Source organism: Chiloscyllium punctatum, chromosome 46, assembly GCF_047496795.1.
Source record: "Chiloscyllium punctatum isolate Juve2018m chromosome 46, sChiPun1.3, whole genome shotgun sequence".
Classification (NCBI taxonomy): Eukaryota; Metazoa; Chordata; class Chondrichthyes; order Orectolobiformes; family Hemiscylliidae; genus Chiloscyllium; species Chiloscyllium punctatum.
In genome coordinates, this window is record NC_092784.1 from 34,836,700 (window position 1) to 34,857,636 (window position 20,937).

General features: G+C 43.9%; 1 protein-coding gene across 3 annotated transcripts in view; it reads left to right on the plus strand.

The window, feature by feature from the left end:
* Positions 1 to 20,937, plus strand: part of LOC140467901 (CD209 antigen-like protein C) — a 67,158-nt gene that overhangs the window by 36,281 nt on the left and 9,940 nt on the right. For all 3 annotated transcript variants that reach the window (XM_072563974.1, XM_072563976.1, XM_072563975.1), the window contains 3 exons: positions 4,311 to 4,385; positions 7,173 to 7,220; positions 10,523 to 10,671. In XM_072563974.1, the coding sequence (XP_072420075.1) occupies positions 4,311 to 4,385; positions 7,173 to 7,220; positions 10,523 to 10,671 (272 nt within the window). The remainder of the gene's footprint in view (positions 1 to 4,310; positions 4,386 to 7,172; positions 7,221 to 10,522; positions 10,672 to 20,937) is intronic.

Consider the following 20,937-nt stretch of genomic DNA (forward strand, 5'->3'; position numbering starts at 1 on the left):
TCCAAGTGTGGTCGCACGAGTGTTTTGTATAGTTGCAGCATGATATTGCGACTCTGGAACTCAATCCCTCTCCCAATGAAACCTAACACACCGAATGCCTCCTTAACAGCACTATCCAACTCGGGTGGCAACTTTCAGGGATCTATGCACATGGACTCCAAGATCCCTCTGCACATCCACACGACCAAGAATCTTTCCATTGACCCAGTACTCTGCCTTCCTGTTATTCTTCCCAAAGTGTATCACTTCACATTTAGCTGCACTGAACTCCATTTGCCACCTCTCAGCCCAAATCTGCAGTTTATCCAAGTCCCCCTGCAACCAGCAACATTCTTCCACACTGTCCACTACTCCACCAACTTTAGTATTGTCTGCAAATTTACTAATCCATCCATCTATGCCTGCGTCTAAGTCATTTATAAAGATGACAAACAGCAGTGGGCCGAAAACAGATCCTTGTGGCACACCACTAGTAACCCGACTCCAGGCTGAATATTTTCCATCAACTACCATTCGCTGCCTTCTTTCAGAAAGCCAGTTTCTAATCCAAACTGCTAACTCACCCTCAATCCCATGCCTCTGCATTTTCTCCAACAGCCTACCATGTGGAACCTTATCAAAGGCTTTACTGAAATCCATGTACACCACATCAACTGCCCTACCCTCATGCTTGGTCACCTTCTCAAAAAACTCAATGAGGTTTGTGAGATATGACCTGCCCTTGGTGAAACCATGTTGATTATCTGAAATCAAATTGTTGCTTTTTAGACGATTATAAATCTTATCTCTCATAATCCTTTCCAAAACCTTTCCTACAACAGAAGTAAGGCTCACTGGTCTATAATTACCTGGGTCATCTTTACTGCCCTTCTTGGACAAGGGCACAACATTTGCAATCCTTCTGTCCTCTAGTACCAAACCTGTAGACAATGACGACTCAAATATCAAAGCCAAAGGCTCTGTATCTCCTCCGTAGCTTCCCAGAGAATCCTCGGATAAATCCCATCTGGCCCAGGGAACTTGTCTACTTTCACTCCTTCTAGAATTGATAACACCTGTTTGTAACTAACCTCGATCCTTTCTAGTCTAATATCTCATACCTCATTCTTCTCGTCTACAATATTCTCATTTTCCTGAGTGAACACCGATGAGAAATGTTCATTTAGCACCTCTCCGATCTCCACAGGGTCCACACTCAACTTCCCACTTCTGTCTTTGACTGGCCCTAGTCCTACCCGAATCATCCTTTCATTCTTCACATACCTATAGAAAGCTTTAGGGTCCTCTTTTATTCTAGTTGCTAAAGACTGCTTGTGTCCTCTCTTTGCTCTTAACTCTCTCTTTAATCCTTCCTAGCTGATCTGTAACTCTCCATCGCCTCATCTGAACCATCTTGCCTCATCAACACATAATCGTCCTTCTTCTTTGTAACAAGAGATGCAATTTCTGTAGTAAACCACGGTTCCCTTACCTTATCACTTCCTCCCTGCCTGACAGGGACATACCTATCAAGGACATGCAATATCTGTTCCTTAAACCAGCTCCACATTTCCATTGTCTGCATCCCCTGCATTTTGCTACCCCATTCTCTGCACCCTAATTTTTGCCTAATTTTACATTATAATTGCCCTTGCCCCATCGATAACTCTTGACCTGTGGCATGTACCTATCCCTTTCCATCGCTAAACTAAACGCAACTGAATTATGGTCACTCTCTCCAAAGCGCTCACCTACAACTAAATCAAACACCTGACCTGGTTCATTACCAAGCACCAGATCCAATGTGGCTTCCCCTCTTGTCGGCCCTTCGACATACTGTGTCAGGAAACCCTCCTATACACATTGGACAAAAACGGATCCATCCAATGTATTAGAATTATAGTATTTCCAGTCAATGTTGGGAAGTTAACATCCCCCATTATGACCACCCTGTTCCTTCACTCCAACCCAGAATAATTTTGCCAATCCTCTCCTCCACCTCCCTGGAACTCTGCAGAGGCCTATAAAAAAACTCCAAGCAGTGTGACCTCTCCTCCCCTCTTTCTAACCTCAGCCCACACTACCTCAGTAAACGAGTCCTCATCAAAAGTTCTCTCAGCCACCGTTATACTATCTTTTACTGCCTTGCCTGTTTTTAATGAAAGATCTAAACTCTGGAACCTGCAACACCCATTCCTCACCCTGCTCTACCCATGTCTCCAAAATGGCCACCACATCGAAGTCCCAGGTACCTATCCGTGCTGCAAGCACTCCTACCTTATTTCGGATACTTCTGGCGTTGAAATAGACACACTTCAAACCACTTCGCTGTCTGCCAGCACATTCCAATGACCTTGAAATCTTGTCCATGCCCTCCCTACTCTCATCCTCCTGTGCAATGCAACTGCACTTCCGGTTCCCATCCCCTTGCTGAGCTAGTTTAAACCCACCCGAATAGCACCAGCAAATTTCCCACCCAGGATATTAGTACCCCTCTGGTCCACGTGAAGACCGTCCTGTTTGTACAAGTCTCACCTTCCCCAGAATGAGCCCCAATTATCCAAAAGCCTGAAACCCTCCCTCCTGCACTATCCTTGCAGCCACATGTTCAGCTGATATCTCTCCCTATTCCTTGCCTTGTTGTCACGTGGCACGGGTAACAAACCAGAGATAACAACTCTGTTTGTTTCTAGCTCTCAGCTTCCACCCTAGCTCCCTGAAATCCTGCCTTACATCTCTATCCCTCTTTCGACCTATGTTGTTGGTACCTACATGGAGAACGACATGACCCTCTCCCTTCAGGACCCCAAAGATACGATCCGAGACATCACAGACCCTGGCACCTGGGAGGCAACACACCAACCGCGAGTCTCGTTCATTCCCTACAAACCTTTTATCTGAGCCTCTAACTATTAAGTCCCCAATAACTAACACTCTCCTCCTTTCCCTCCTTCCCTACTGTGCAACAGGGACAGGCTCTGTGCCAGAGACCTGGGCCCCACTGAATACCCAATTCAGAGAGTTCCCCAACGTGTCAAAGGCTCTGCTCATTCTGTCGATACTCACCTGAGACCGGACTGAAATCCTTTTGATTCAGGAGTGTTGGAGCTCCACCAGTGGATGGTATAAAGCAGGATGGTCCTGTTTGTGAGAGTCACTGGAGTAAACATTCAGTGTTATAAACCAGGTTTAGTTTGTGTCAGGAATTTAAATCCAACAGTTTATCAAGCCCGATATAGTGTTGTATAATTAGTCCTTCCAGTCTGACCCTGGACAGTCAAATTTGTGATAAGTGAAGCAATTATATCCAACCCACAATATCCTGATTAAAAACAAAAAAAACAGAAGTTGCTGAGAAAGCTCAACAGGTCTGGTAACATGTGTGGACAGAAAGCAGGGTTAAGATGTTTGTTCTAGTGATCTTCTTCAGAACAGTGCTTCTGTGTTTTTATGTCCTGGTTACAGTTTGCTGAGTTGTGTGGAGTGAATTAGAAACCTCCTGGACTCTCCCTCAGCTGGACAGGAGAGCAGGGCCTTTGAAATTTCCATGCTCTGTCTTGTGGTGTGATGTCAATCCTTAATCCCTTCATAGTAGACCCACTATGTCCCATCACCTCACCTCTGTTCTGTCTCACTACTTCATTGTGTGACATTACTGCCTCTCTCCTGCACCCTCAGTGCTTATAGAATACAGGCAGAGGATCCTAATGTTGTAGCTTCCCTGGGACAGTTGGATTGAATTGAAGAAAACAAATTGTACACCACATGTCTTCAGTACTGCAGTTGTTATATTGTCAGTTCCTGCAGCCTTTGCTGCACTGAGTGCTCTCAGCTGTCTATAAAAATCACATGGAGTGAATCGGATTAGGTGAAGATGGACCTGTGTGAGGCTGGGCCTGTTGGGATATCACCCATTCGGTTTACCAGAGTGAAGATTGTTGTGAAATCCTCAGTCCTGCATTTTGCATTCACATTTTATGTATTTGGACTGCTCCAATATTTCGGATGGGCATGTTCATCAGAATGGGCCAATAATGAATTATTTCGTGTCAATTGATTAACTCTGTTGGTTAGTTTATTGAAAACAGTAAAGCAGGTTATAAGTTATAAAGCAGACATCACAACAGAGCAACTACATTTTGTGTGTGTGTGCAGCTTGGAAACACAGAGCAGAATCACTAGCAGCAGACTAACAACATTGTGTACACATGGGGTCCTTAAAGGCAAGATACACAGGCAAGTTTACCATGTAATTTTCTCCCTGTGGGATTTAAGAAACATACACTATTAAACATTACGCTGATATGTGAATTATCATGTTTCCTTTTCAGTTACACAGCTGTCCAGTGACATGAAAATGCTCGAAACTGACTTCAAGAAGGATCTAGTCCAAATGCAAAATAGTGGTGAGTGGTCTTGACTGATCACCCCAGGTCTCCAATTCAAAGAGTTCACCAATTTCTCAGAGGGTCTGATCATTCTCTTGACACTCACTCTGAGGCTGGGCTGAATCATAGAGTAATAGAGATGTACAGCATGGAAACAGATGCTTCAGTCCAACTCGTCCATGCCGACCAGATATCCCAACCCATTCTAGTCCCACCTGCCAGCACCCGGCCCATATCCCTCCAAACCCTTCCTATTCATATACCCATCCAAATGCCTCTTAAATGTTGCAATTGTACCAGCCTTCACCACATCCTCTGGCAGCTCATTTCATACATGTACCACCCTCTGCGTGAAAACGTTGCCCTGTAGGTCTCTTTTATATCTTTCCCCTCTCACCCTGAACCTATGCCCTCTATTCCTGGACTCCCCAACACCGGGGAAAATACTTTGTTTATTTATCCTATCCATGCCCCTCATAATTTTGTAAACCTCTATAAGGTCACCCTCAGCCTCCGATGCTCCAGGGAAAACAGCCCCAGCTTGTTCAGCCTCTCCCTGTAGCTCAAATCCTCCAACTCTGGCAGCATCCTTGTAAATCTTTTCTGAACCCTTTCAAGTTTCACAACATCTTTCTGATAGGAAGGAGACCAGAATTACACGCAATATTCCAACAGTGACCTAACCAATGTCCTGTACAGCCGCAACATGACCTCCCAACTCCTGTACTTAATACTCTGGCCAATAAAGGAAAGCAAACCAAACGCCTTCTTCACTATCCTATCGACCTGCAACTCTACTTTCAAGGAGCTATGAACCTGCACTCTAAGATCTCTTTGTTCAGCAACACTCCCAAGAACCTTACCATGAAGTGTATTCGTCCTGCTAAGATTTGCTTTCCCAAAATGCAGCACCTCGCATTTATCTGAATTAAACTCCATCTGCCACTTCTCAGCCCATTGGCCCATCTGGTCCAGATCCTGTTGTAATCTGAGGTAACCTTCTTCGCTGTCCACTACACCTCCAATTTTGGTGTCATCTGCAAACTTACTAACTCTACCTCTTATGCTCATATCCAAATCATTTCTGTAAATGACAAAAAGTATAGGACCCAGCACTGATCCTTGTGGCACTCCACTGGTCACAGGCCTCCAGTCTGAAAAACAACCATTCACAACCACCTTCTGTCTTCTACCTTTGAGCCAGTTCTGTATCCAAATGGCTAGTTCTCCCTGTATTCCATGAGACCTAACCTTGCTAATCAGTCTCCCATGGGGAACCTTGTCGAACGCCTTACTGAAGTCCATATCGATCACATCTACTGCTCTGGCCTCATCAATCTTCTTTGTTGCTTCTTCAAAAAACTCAATCAAGTTTGTGAGACATGATTTCCCACACACAAAGCCATGTTGACTATCCCGAATCAGTCCTTGCCTTTCCAAATACATGTAAATCCTGTCACTCAGGATTCCCTCCAACAACTTGCACAACACTGAGGTCAGGCTCACCGGTCTTTAGTTCCCTTGCTTGTCTTTACCGCCTTTCTTAAACAGTGGCACCATGTTTGCCAACCTCCAGTCTTCCGGCACCTCACCTGTGACTATCGATGATACAAATATCTGAGCAAGAGGCCCAGCAATCACTTCCCTAGCTTCCCACAGAGTTCTCAGGTACACCTGATCAGGTCCTGGGGATTTATCCACCTTTAGCCGTTTCAAGACATCCAGCACTTCCTCCTCTGTAATCTGGACATTTTGCAAGATGTCACCTTCTATTTCCCTACAGTGTGTATCTTCCATATCCTTTTCCACAGTAAATACTGATGCAAAATATTCATTTAGTATCTTCCCCATTTTCTGTGGCTCCACACAAAGGCCACCTTGCTGATCTTTGAGGGGCCCTATTCTCTCCCTAGTTACCCATTTTGTCCTTAATATGTTTGTAACAATCCTTTGGATTCTCCTTAATTCTATTTGCCAAAGCTATCTCATGTCCCCGTTTTGCTCTCCTGATTTCCCTCTTAAGTATACTCCTACTTTATTTATACTCTTCTAAGGATACACTCGATCTATCCTGTCCATACCTGACATATGCTTCCTTCTTTTTCTTAACCAAACCCTCAATTCCTTTTGAATCAGGTGCTCTTGTGTGGTTCCATTTGGAATTCTCAGACATTATCCCCAGATAAAGGAACAATGGGATACATCTATGCCTGGTTGATTTGATGAGGGGATTGATGGTGAATGGAGTTTGGCTGCTCCCATGAGAAACTGCTGCAGCAATGTGCTGGGTTGGAGACATCATTAAACATCAAAGTTAGTGGAGGGAGGGAAAGCATTTGTGATTGACTGTTGGGAAATGTGAGCCAATCAAATGTTTGTGTTTGAAGGATAGTCAGTATGATGTGGTTCTTGTGGAACACTTAATTTATCCTGACTTGCCTTTCTGTAACATTGCTCATGGTAAATTAGATTAAAGCTACAGTGCTTTTACTGTCAACAGGAACATTCTGAGCTGCAAAAAGCAATCACACTGGTAAAGGATGCAGATAGGATAGGAATACTTATGATCTAAGTTAGAAAAGAAAAATCTGCATAAAGCAACTGTCTTTCTCCCTGTTCCTATTCCAACTCCTTGTAGTGTGATGTACATGATCAGAACACAGACATATTTACATTTTTCTATTAAGATTTGTGAATGCTATCAGAATTAAAATTCTGTTTAGAAAGTAAATCTGCAGGATGGTAATGATGTCCTTTTGGAGAAAGATCACTGTGTGCTCTAAACTGTTGTTGTTGCTCTTTCAGTTACAGGATTGTCTGAGAAGAAAAACAGATCACCTGGTAAACTCCGAGGTAATGTTTATCAACTGGAGAAATGTCTGTTTAAAAGTCAAAACTATTGGGATGGTTACCCAGGTGGATTGGTAATACTGTCCAGGTCCAGATTCCAGCTCCTCCAGATTTATATGCCTGATGAGGGGTACCATCTTCTGGGAGGTTACACTTTCAAACCCGTGTATTATTTTCAGGATGTCTACAGGGCCACTGCTCAGATTTCTGTTCTCTGAAAGAAGCAGCCCCGATAGAAAGATCCTCTCACCTTCTGTATCGTCCCCATGAATGTTTCATACATATTCTCCAGTGCCTCTGCATCGTTTATATAAAATGGGGTCAGAGCTGTTCATCGATTTTGGATGGGAAACTGCCACGGATAATTTAAATGAGGTGCCCTGGCTTCATTCTGAGCTTCCATTGGGAGATTTTCTCAGAACTTGTGCCCTGACAGACCCAAACACAGCTTCAGTTATTTATTTAAGGTCAGGTCTGACTAATTAGAGGGTTATCCATGTTTGAAGGGTTAAATGATGAGGACAAGCTGTTACCAGAAGAAACTAAACTTGGTTCATCAGTGTGCTGCTCGAGGCAGCAGGAACCTGCCTGCACCTCCCCAGGCTGGCTCAATGATACACACTGTATCAATAATCTCTGATGTGAATCAATGAGGTCTTCAGTTATAAAACCAGGTGAAATGCTGCTTTGGACTTTGGTATCAGGATAAGATTTAGCTGAATGAAAGCTGCAGGATCCTATTCAGCTCTATGTTACATTTAATTTCTGATCAACTGGGTTTAAAGTGTTCACTCATCAACAGAACTGACCAACCAGACGGATAATTCGGGTCAATTAGTCATGTGAGAATTTCTATTGCAGTCCTCAACATTAACCTCGGTCTTCACAAAAGCTCATGGCCCCACTGGCCTAATGGAGAGTAAGATTAGGGTCAGTCAAGGACAGGAGTGGAGTCCGAAGAGATAGGGGAAGCACTGAAAGAATGTTTTTCATCAGTATTCATTCAGGAAGAAGACAATGTCGTCAAGTAGAAGACTGAGATACAGGCTATTCTATTAGATGGGATTGAGGTTCACAAGGAGAAGGTGTTAGTAATTTTGAAAAGTGTGAAAATAGATAAATAGATAAATCCCTGGGGCCAGATGAGATTGATCCTTGCACCACAAGGATCTGTTTTGGGGCCACTGCTGTTTGTCATTTTTATAAATGACCTGGGTGTGGGCGAAAAAGAATGGGTTAGTAAATTTGTGGATGACACTGAAGTCAGTGGAGTTGTGGATAGTTGCAGGTTACACAGGGACATATAAAAACTGCAGAGCTGGGCAGAAAGGTGGCAAATCGAGTTTAATGTGGAAAAGTGTGAGGTGATTCACTTTGGAAGGAGTAACAAGAATACAGAGTACTGGGCTAATGGTAAGATTTTTGGTAGTGTGGATGAGCAGAGAGATCTCAGTGTCCATGTGCACAGATCCCTGAAAGTAGCCACCCAAGTTGATAGGGTTGTTAAGAAGGCATACAGTGTGTTAGGTTTTATTGGTCGACGGATTGAGTTTTGGAGCCATGAGGTCATGTTGCGGCTGTACAAAACTCTGATGCAGCCGCACTTGGAGTATTGCATACAGTTCTGGTCGCTGCATTATACAAAGGATGTGGAAGCGTTGGAAAAAGTGCAGAGGAGATTTATCAGGATGTTGCCTGGTATGGAGGAAAGGTCTAATGAGGAAAAGCCAATGGATTTGAGGCTGATTTCATTCAAGAGAGGAAGGTTAAGAGGTGACTTAATAGAGACATACAAGATGATCAGAGAATTAGATAGGGTGGACATTGAGAGCCTTTTTCCTCAGATGGTGATGGCCAGCATGAGGGGATATAGCTTTAAATTAAAGGGTGATAGATATAGGACAGATGTCAGAGGTAGATTCTTTACTCAGAGGGTAGTAAGGGCATTAAATGTTCTGCCTGAAACAGTAGTAGACTTGCTACCTTTAAGGACATTTAAATGGTCATTCAATAAACATATGGATGACAATGAAATAGTGTAGGTTAGATTGGTATCACAGGTCGGCACAACATCGATGGCTGAAGGGCCTGTACTGCTCTGTAATGTTCTATGTTCTATGGTTTTTGGTCAAGGGGGCAAGAGTATCTTCCAGTGTCACACACACCATTCAACTTTCAATGAGACACCTTCCCTCGACATTGAATAGTACTGGGAGGAAGGGCGAAGGTACCAGTACACAGAGCATAACCTGCTGTGGAGAACCAATCAGCAGGACAGTTGGTGAATGAATTTGAAAGTTGCCAGAATTGCACTGCAACAGGTGAGGAAACTATTGACAGGTGAGGAAACCAAATAGTTGACAGATTCTGTGCAAATTCATCTTCTCCCAGCATTACAGACTTATCTCTCCACTGTGACATGGGTGAGAGTGAACATTGTTCAGTCCTGAAGAAATCAAACTCTCATTAACACACTGAGAATACCCTCTATTGTGGAGTCTGGCACTGTCACCAGACTGAATGACCAGGAGCAGCCTAGGTGGCAAAAACTGGGCATCCGCAAGGTGCTGTGGGCCACCAACAGGAGCAGAATTATAGACTTCCACAGTCTGACAATACATGGCCCTCAAGCAACCCTTCTCATCCATCTTTATGAAACTAAACTGGGTAAAGCAAAACTAGAAACATCAATTGGATGACTGAGCTTGTTATTTAGTTGATTCCCCAAAAACATCCAGAATAAAACACATAATTGACACTTGCCAAAGGGGAGCTCACAATTTTACATGGGTCATCGGTGATTATCAGATCATTGCTTTTCGACCTCTCAAATCTCCCTTATCGTTCCTCTGCAGCCTCCCCTCACCATGCTTCACGACACCACCCTTACCCAAAGCCCCTTTATCCTGCTATTTTCTTTCTTCTGTAAATCCCTCCCTGACTGCCTCTCCCTCTGACTGTTTCTGATTAACCTCTACAAGGTTGGCCAATCCTGATGATTCCTGGGACTGGCAAGTTGCCTCTGGGATTGGGACCTGCAGGTCTTTAGTTACAAATCATTGGGTTGGCTGGACTCATTTTCCAGCCTCAGTGTGCTGCAAAGTGACTGAGCCTGGTTCAGCTGAGATTCAAACATCATACCCTTAGATAGTGAGTCTCAGTGTCGAACGTTCCTTTGGGCAAGGCACTGTATGGTGTATAACCAGTAATATTACAATACTGGGTAAAATCTCAGTGAGCAAGGAGATTGATGAGATACTGCAGTGTCCCTGTTAACTCAAACATTTATTTCCATGTCCTCACAGAACTATCTGGGGAGTGTCCTGAAAACTGGAGGCGATTTGAACAAAACTGTTATTACTTCTCATCAGAAAGCAAGACTTGGACAAATGCCCAGAGAGCCTGTGCATCACTGGATGCCAATCTTGTTGTCATTAACAAGCTGGAGGAACAGGTAAGAGATTCAAACAATTTCAAATCCATCAATCTCTGGTTATTTCTCAGTGACCTCAGGAACAACATTGACTAGAAATTCACCGAGACAGAATATAAACAGCAAAATTCGACAAGATCAGCCTGAAGCCTGCCTTGCTATTCAATATGATCATGGACAGTCATCTGCATTCCTTTCAGATCTCACTCACTCCCCAGTATGCCACGATTCCCTGAGAGATCATAAATCTGTCAATTTCAGTCTGCAATCCATACCTCTGGTGTGGACTACAATCCTCTGACTGAAGAAATTTCTCATCTCAGTCCTAAATGATTGATCTCTAACCTACAGACTGCTCAGCCATGGGAAAATAACATTAGTATTGACACTGTCATTTGCACTTCACAGCTCCCATGTGAATGGCTCCTACATCGTGGAGCTTTGGTAATTTTAGGTGCAGTTGCACCCGCAGTATTTATTTTTATCCAGACAGCTAGCAAATACCTCAAACTTGCTGGTAAAAATCAAGAGATGCGAGGGCTCCAGTAATACATCTTGGGTCTCAACATCAGTTTGGCTCACAGTCACATCCTCCTGTTGCTCACTACTGACCAATTCTTGAAGTCCTACTTAACCTAAGCAAGGTGTCCAGGGAACAAAGTGTCCAGGTAACTTTTCACCTTCAATATCTTCACCTCAGTCTCCAGCTTGAATAAAGCAGCAATGACTCATCAATGAAATGGCTGTCTTGTCTGGGATCATGATGCTGTCCAGAAACTCCCACATACGTGCAGTTACAGTTTTTAACATTCCTCCCATACATTTATTTGTTTGTAACATTAGTGAGATAATACTTTAGTTAAGAAATAGCAAGTTACTTAGCTTAGAGATTGAAGAAAACTCTCACCACATTTTTAAAGTGAACCAACCCACTGTATTAAATTCCCAACATAGTGGTCTGTGAAGCACACAGTTCCCCAATCAAAACCAAAGGCTGTTATGTCCTTGTTCTTGTGCTGACACCTGTTCTTCAACTCAAACTGCTGTTATAAACAAACATCCCATTCTTTCCCCTCAATCTTTAAATACTATAAGGTAAAAACAATGACTGCAGGTGCTGAAAACCAAATACTGGATTAGTGGTGCTGGAAGAGCACAGCAGTTCAGGCAGCATCCAACGAGCAGCGAAATCGACGTTTCGGGCAAAAGCCCTTCATCAGGAATAAAGGCAGTGAGCCTGAAGCATGGAGAGATAAGCTAGAGGAGGGTGGGGGTGGGGGGGAGAGAGTAGCACAGAGTACAATGGGTGAGTGGGGGAGGAGATGAAGGTGATAGGTCAAGGAGGAGAGGGTGGAGTGGATAGGTGGAAAAGGAGATAGGCAGGTCGGACAAGTCCGGACAAGTCAAGGAGACAGTGCTGAGCTGGAAGTTTGAAACTAGGATGAGGTGGGGGAAGGGGAAATGAGAAAGCTGTTGAAGTCCACATTGATGCCCTTTTAATACTATATTTTCAGTTAAAGTGCTTTTCTAATTACTTATCAATTTATGATGTAATCCTAGAACTGTCACAAGTCTTGAGGTTTAAACCAAAATCCTTTTCCTGTGGCTTTAAGTTAAAACATTATACCTCATCCCTGAGGGAATTCCCATTGCTCAGTCTGCTACTATGTCTGTATTAGGCAATAACACAACCAGCAAGAATTAACTTGCCCTCATCCTCATCTGCTTGCCACAGATGCATGCATTCATGTCAATATCAATCAGAGCAAGTCTTTGTGGAGACAAATTGCGATTTTAGCGTTATGATAATGCCAAGGATGTGTACATATTAAGATAATGTGTATCATGTTGTGTGGCATGATCACCATGCTGAATGGAATAGATTGTGAATAAATCTGGAAACATATAACTGGGCATCTATGAGGCACTGTGTACCATCTGGAACAGCAGCAGAATCATACCCCAGCACAATCTGCAAAGTCATGGCCCAGCAGAGCCCCCACATAACATTACCATCAAGCCAGGAGACCAACCCTGGCTCAATGGAGGGCATACTTAAGTAGCCATAGGCATACCGAAATAAATGTGATGTCAATCTGGTGAAGCTACTAGACAAGACTATGCATGCCAAACAGCAAGTGACAGACAGAGCTAAATGAGCTCACAACCAACAGATCAGAATTAAGCTCTGTGGTCCTGCCACATCCAGTCATCAATAGTAGTGGACAATTAAAGGAGGCTCCACAATTACCCCTATCCTTTTGATGGAAGAGCCCATCACATCAGTACAAAGGATAAAGCTGAAGCATTTGGAGCAATCTTCAGCCAGCTGTGCAGAGTGAATGATCCACCTTGGCCTCCTCCAATGGTCCCCAGCATCACAGATATATCTTCAGCTAATCTGATTCAGTCCCCATGATATCCAGAAACAATTGGAGTTCTTGACAGCTTTTTGGCAAAAGTACCAAAGATCTCGGGTCGAGAGATCACTCCCCTAGACAAGCTATCCCAGTCGAGCTACAACACTGGCATCTATCAGATAATGTGGAAATTGCCCAGATATATTCTATAGACAAGAAGGAGGAAAATCCACTTGCCAATTACTGTATCATCAATCTGCTCTTGATCATCAGTAAAGTAGGGAACATGTCATCAACAGTGCTATCAAGCATAAACTCCTCAGCAATAACCTGCTCACTGATGTCCATTCTCGGTTCCACAGGTCACTCAGATCCCAAGCTGAAAATGTGTTGTTGGAAAAGCATGAGCCCTTCTTCAGGAGAAGGGCTCATGCCTGAAACATCGATTCTCCTGCTCCTTGGATGCTGCCTGACCTGCTGCGCTTTTCCAGCAACACATTTTCAGCTCTGATCTCCAGCATCTGCAATCCTCACTTTCTCCACTCAGATCCCAACCCAATCACAGCCTTAGCTTAAACATGGACAAAAGAACTGAATTCCAGAAGTGAGGTGAGAGTGACAGTCCCTAACATCAAGGTCATATTTGACCAAGTGTGGCATCAAGGAGCCCGAGCATAACAGGAGCAATTGGGAATCAGGGAGAAAGCTCACAGCTGGTTGGAGTCATATATGGCACATAGGAAGATGATTGCGGTTTTTGAAGGTCAGTCATCTCAGCTCCAGGACATGTCTGCAGGAGTTGCTCAGGGTAGTGTTTTAGGCCAAAGCACCTTCAGCTGTTTCATCAATGGCCTTCTCTCCATTATAAGATCAGAAATGTGGATGTTCACCGATGATTGCACAAGGTACTGATTCCTCAGATACTAAAGCAGTCATCAATTCAACAAGACCTGGACAATATCCAGGTTTGGGCTGAAAAGTGGCAATGATATTCATGCTACACAAGTTCAATGCAATGACCACTTCCTACAAGAAAGAATCTAAATGTCAGCCCTTGTCATTCAATGACACCATCATCAATGAATCCCCCACTATGAACATCATGTGGGTTACCATTAACAGATGCTGAACTGAACTAGCCATATAAATACAGTAGCTACAATAGAAGGTTAGCGTCTAGGAATCAGATATAGAAGGAAAGTCCAACAGACAGGAAACACATGATATCTTGCAATCACTAGGAAGTGCTTGAAGGAAGGACAGGACTGGCAGCTCAACATCTGCGAGGTAGGGGGGGATTGGCAGCAGGGAGGGATGTACGAGAGGTGGGGACATTGCATTATGGACAAAGAAAGGCATCACTGCAGTAATGAGAAAGGATATCTTAGAAAGATCTTTAAATAAGGCCACTGGGTAGAAATCAGAAATAAAACAGGGATTATACTACAGGTCTCCCAACATTCAAAAAGAGATAGAGGAGCAGATAAAAAGGCAAATCACAGAGACATGTGAGAGAAACAGGATTTTAGTAGTATGAAATTTAAACATTTTCTTATTCAGCAATTTTGGCATTGCTGGCTGGGCCAGCATTTATTGCTCTACCCTAGTTGCCCTTGGGAAGGTACCTTCTTGAACCACTGCAGACCATGTGCTGTAGTCTGACCAGTTTCATTTCTGTATTGAGACATTATAGCGATTGATGCAACTGATTAGCTTGCTTGGGCATTTCAGAGTGCAGTTAACAAACAACCCAACTGATGTGGATCTCGAGTTACATGAAGGCCAGACCAGGTGAAGAAGGCAGATTTCCTTCGGTGAAGGACATTATTGAACCAAATAGACTTTTCTGAGAATCAGCAAGAGTTTCATGGTCAACGGTAGATTCTTAATTCCAGATGTGCTAACATTAGCTGGAATCGCCTTAGAGTGAAAGGATTACACAGGGTGGAATTTTTAAAGTCCATCCAAGAAATCTTTTCGTGCCAGAACATAGATGGTTATGTTAGAGAAGGGAAAGTGCCCGAATAATCATAGAGAATGAAGCCAGTCAAGTGGTTAAAGTTTCAATGGACAAACATTTTGGGGATCGGGACCATAACTCAATAAGGTTAAAAGGTGTTATAGAAAAGGATCAGGATAATGCAGCATTCAAGTGTCTAAATTAGTTAGGAAGGCCAACTTCAGTGTCACTCAATAGGATCAGGCAAACATAGACTGGGATCACCTACTTGCAAGTCAGTCTACATTTGGAAAGTGGGAGCCTTTTAAAAGGAGTGCAGTGAGAATACAGGACAACTATGTTCCTCTAAGAATGAAAGGCAAGGGCAGCAAGCCCAGAGAAACCTGGCTATTGAGTATTTGGCAAAGAAAAAGAAGGATGCATATGTCAGGTACAGCACGTGGAAAACAGCGGAGGCATTTCAAATGTATGGAGACTGTAGGAGATTGTTAAAAAAAGATCAAGATGGCAAATGGGGTGATATGAAGGTGTAGAAATGTACTTTACCTTTAAGAGAGTAAAGGACTTCGCAAGCACACAGAGTGCTGGAGAATTTACAATGTAACATTTGGTCCAGAAGCTAGCACTGGCTGAGTTACTACGAGACTCAAACAAATTTGAATTCAGCCAATCAGTTTAAATTATACCCCAAAGTACCAACTTCCAATCAAGTTTAAATTAAGTACATTGATAATTTTAAAAACCAATGACACAATCTGATGCTTCAGGGTATAAGACTGGGAACAAATGAACAGTTGAGGGGAGAACTGCCAAGCCACCAGCATGTACAGTCTGCCCGAAACACAGCTCTCTTAAAGGTACCGTTATCTATCAATGACCTGTGGAACAGAAATCCATAAAAAGAAGAAAATCTACAGAGGAAGTTACAAAGGGAAGATTCGACAGCTGGCTGGTTTTGAAATTTGAATTTTTGGTAAATCTTACTAAGGGGTTTATTGGACTAGTATTATAGAAGGGAAAGTAAAAGATAGGTTAGAGGAGGGAATTGTAAATAGTTGTGAATTAATTATTCTCTATTATACTTTAAGAAATAAAGTTGTTAATTTTTATTTTAAATAGGTCTTGGCCTCTCGAATTTTCATAAGTTACTGCATGGGATAAATCTTTTCTGTGTTGCTGGTTAAAATTAAGCAGGAGGGTTTACCCTGTGTTGTAACAGTGGAGCCACATCTTTCGCAGGTAGAACTAAAGAAAACCCCAATGCATCTCTAAGTATAATAAGAGCAAGAGGATTCCCAAGGAAACCTATTAGAATCATAGAATCTCTCCAAAGCACGGAAAGAGGCGTTTTGGCACAAAGAGTCTGCACTGATTTCGCTGAACAACATCCCCCCAATCCAGGATGCAGCCCCCCACCCAATCCCAGACCCAGTCTGCTCACCCAATCCCAGACCCAGCCCCCCACACAATCCCAGACCCAGCCCCCCAACCAAACCCAGACCCAGCCCCCCACCCAATCCCAGACCCAGCCCCCCAACCAAACCCAGACCCAGTCCGCTCACCCAATCCCAGACCCAGCACCCCCACCCAATCCCAGACCCAGTCCCCCAACCAAACCCAGACCCAGCCCCCCAACCAATCCCAGACCCAGCACCCCCAACCAAACCCAGACCCAGCCCCCCAACCAATCCCAGACCCAGCCCCCCAACCAAACCCAGACCCAGCCCCCCAACCAATCCCAGACCCAGCACCCCCAACCAATCCCAGACCCAGCACCCCCACCCAATCCCAGACCCAGTCCCCCAACCAAACCCAGACCCAGCACCCCCACCCAATCCCAGACCCAGCACCCCCACCCAATCCCAGACCCAGTCCGCTCACCCTATCCCAGACCCAGCACCCCCACCCAATCCCAGATGCAACAGCCCACCCTATCCAAGACTCAAACTCCCATAGCTAATCTATTTAGCTATACAGTGCTTGACACTATGGACAATTTAGCAGGCACAATCTACCCAAACTACACATCTTTGGACTGTGGCAGGTAACCAGTTGCCCAGTGAAAACCCTTGCAGATTGAGGGTAGAACGTGCAAACTCCACACAGACCATCACCCATGGCTGGATTCAAACCTGTGTCCATAGTAATGTGAGGCAGAAATGCTAACCACTGAGCCACCATGACTTAAGGGGTAATCTATTCATGGAGACAGAGGATATGGGTGAGGTCTTTTTGCCAAATATTTCTCATCTGTATTCACAGCAGAGAAAGACACTGTAGCTGGAGATTTGGTATGGAATGGTGAGGCCCAAGAATGTGTTCAGATTAATAAGGAGGAGATATTAGATGTTTTAGCTGGTATAAAACTGTATAAAACCTTCGGCTTGATTATAATCCATACAATGCTGCTATGGGAGGCTAAGAAGGAGATTGCTAGGGCCCTGGCAGTGACTTGTGGAGTGCCTCAGGGGTCGGTGCTGGGCCCATTGCTGTTTGTTATCTATATCAATGATTTGGATGAGAATGTACAAGGCATGATTAGTAAGTTTGTAGATGACACTAAAATAGGCAGTGGACAGTGAGGAAGTTTATCAGAAATTGCAGCAGAACTTGATCAACTGGAGAAGTGGGTGAGAAATGGCAAATGAAGTTTAATATAGATAAGTGTAAGGTCTTGCATTTTGGAAAGTCAAACCAAGGTAGAAGTTTCATGGTGAGTTGTAGGGCCTTAAGGAGTGCAGTGGAACAGAGGAACCTTGGAGATCCAGTGCACGGTTCTCTGAAAGTGCAGTCACAGGTAGGCAGGATAATGAACAAGGCCTTTGGCACACTGGCCTTCATCAGTCAAGGCAGTGAGTATAGCAGTTGGGAAGTTAGAACGTAGAATATAGAATATTACATCGCAGACCAGGCCGTTTGGCCCAAATTGTTGAGCCAACATGTGGAACCAATCTGTAGCCCATCAAACCTTCACTATTCTATTTTCATCCATATGTTTATCCAATGACCATTTAAATGCCCTTAAAGTTGGCAAGTCTACTACTGCTGCAGGCAGGGAGTCCCACGCTGATACTACTCTGATTAAAGAAACTATCTCAGGCATCTGTCCTTTATCTATCACCCCTCAATTTAAAGGTATATCACCTCATGCTCGCCATCATTATCTGAGGAAAAAGGCTCTCACTGTCCACCCTATCTAACCCTCTGATTATCTTATACGTCTCAATTAAGTCACCTCTCAACCTTCTTCTATCTAATGAAAACAGCCTAAATTCCCTCAGCTTTCCCTCATAAGACCTTCCTTCCATACCAGGCAACATCCTAGTAAATCTCCTCTGAACTCTTTCCAAAACTTCCACATTATTCCTAGAAATGTGCACAATACCCCTACTGCGGCTTCACCAGAGTTTTGTACTGTGGTGATCTTTGTGGTAGGCCACGAGTAACTGAACTCCAGGATGACCATTTCCCACTAACCTCTGTCTTCTTTCTGCTAGCCAACTTCTGATCCAAACTGCAAAATCACCCTCAATCCCATGCCTCCATATTTTCTGCAATAGCCAACCAATAGGAACCTTATCAAGTGCCTTTCTGAGATCCATATACACCAAATCCACCACTTTACCTTCATCCATTTGTTTGGTTACCTTCTCAAAGAACTCAATATGGTTTGTGAGGCACAATCTACTCTTCACAAAACCATGTTGACTATCCCTAATCAACTTATTCCTTTCGCCACGATTATAAATCCTATCTGTTATAATCCTTTCCAACACTTTACCCTCAACTGAAGTAAGGCTCATTGGTCTATTTTGATACACTCACAAGAGTGCCTTTTCTGAGACTTCATGTCACCTGTCGACATTTTGGACTCTCTGGCATCACCACAGGCTAAGGGCCGGGGTGGTACTGATGTTATGTGAGGCTTGGATTAGGTGGGCTTCCATCAGTCTGGTATCAGACTTATCGTGGTATTGGTGGATCGATGCGCAAAGTTTCTATTTTACTTTTTTGGTGGGGGTTGGCTGATCCTAGTCTCCAGCCAGAGCCAGTTAATGGTAGTTGTAATTCTTCGAATGTCAGTGATAATGAGAGTCTGTATGTATTTTGGGCAAATGTTTTGAATCTTTCAATGCCGAAGAATTTCATGAAGCTGTTATTCAGGTCCAGCCACTTGCCTCGTGCGCTCATCACAAAGCCAAAGTATTGGGTTCAGAGCCTCCCATCAATTCCATTATCTTGGCATGAAGGTGTTCATATTTCTCACTTTTCTCATGACATGCCATTTCTAACGCTTTGCTGACATTTTCGTACCGCTCTATGACATCGAATACAGCGATCGTTTGATCTTTCTTAAACGTGATCGGGTTTCCATAGTGACCAGTCTTTTGCAAATAACCTGGGTTCAATGTATGATGTCCAGCTGTACTTACTGACATGCTTCTGCAGCTGGTCTGTGATCTTATTATGGTGTTTTATCCGAGTGTTTTTGACAAATAGGTAGCATCCTGAGATGTGTGAGATGGTCTCGATTGCCATCTCACACCTTCGGCACCTTTGTTTCTATTTGGTCTTCCCCTTGATAGGGTGGCTCTTGTCAGATATAGATTCCTCTGCAAGAGCAGGCTGTTTTATAAACCGTGAGGATTTCTGTTGGGTTGTTGATTTCAGCTAAGAGTCAGTGATCCTGTCATCTCTGAAATACTGAATGCCTGCCCGTTGACATTCCAGCTTTTGCCACTTTTCAAATTCCCACTCTCTCCACCCTGCATACCTGTTGGACGGTTTTTGTCGCACAGGGTTTGTCTCTTGGAATGCTGGCATAATGGCCTGGATGTGAGTCATCTGATCCATTTCCCCTTCGCTGCCGTTTTGGCTGCTAGGTCGGAAATCTTCAATTTCTTTTAGGACTTTGAGCTTGCGCTGTTCCACAACAGTGCCTTTGTTGCATTCTCCTCTGTACTGAAAGGAGGCCTGAATTATCAAATCACAGGATATCTCAAGTGCCTCGCGTTTGTGGACAATTGCGGATGAAATTTGCACCTCCAGTTTTGGGATGCCTCAACCGCTGTTCCTGTTGCTGGCATACAGGACTCCATCAGCGCTATGAGGTGGAAGGTGGAAGAATTCTTTTGTGGCGTTACGGATGATCTAGTCCAGTTTTATAAGTGTGCATTGAGATGCTTTGGATAGGATCAAATGATAATACAATCTGGGGATGACATGAGTTTTTAGGATCTCCAGCCATCGCCTTGGTCGGAGAGACGCTGCCTGTATTCCTTTAACCCAGGTCTTAAGCCTCTCCTCCCATTCTCCTTCTGACACACTCGACCACAGATCGATATGGGCACCCAGGTATTTCTCTGTATCGCCTGGGGGTATAGATTTGTTGCATAGCTTCCAGTTATCAAAGTGGTTGTATGGGAAGGTCTTCCTCTTAAACGTAAAGTGGAAGCCCTTCGTCTTCACAATGTTAATGCTGAGACCCATCTGATCACAACATAACTGGAGCAGCTTCAGATTCCTCGTCATACCAGTGTGAGAGTCACTCAGAAGGACTATGTCATCTGTGAAGGCCAAAGCTAAACAGTTGACTCTTCTGTCGCCCAGAGGCATGGCAACCCCTGAGTTGGCCCACTCCTGACAGCATACCAGAGGATCCAGAGCAATGTTAAATAACATTGGTGAGAGTAGGTCACCCTGTTGTTTATGCCCCTCACAATGTTTATTGGGGTGGTATAGTTGCCGTTCCCTTCCACCATGGTTGTGTTGCCAGTGTAGAGATCCTTGATCACACCTACAAAGACTTTGGGAAGTTGTGCTCTTTGTAAAGATTTCTGTAGCAGCTTGTGCTCAACCGAGTTGAATACTTTCGCCAGATCAACAAAGACAACTGCGAAGTCCTTGCGGTTATGCTTTGCTTCCTTAATGATGTTCTTGAGGATGACAGTGTTTTCATTGCATCTG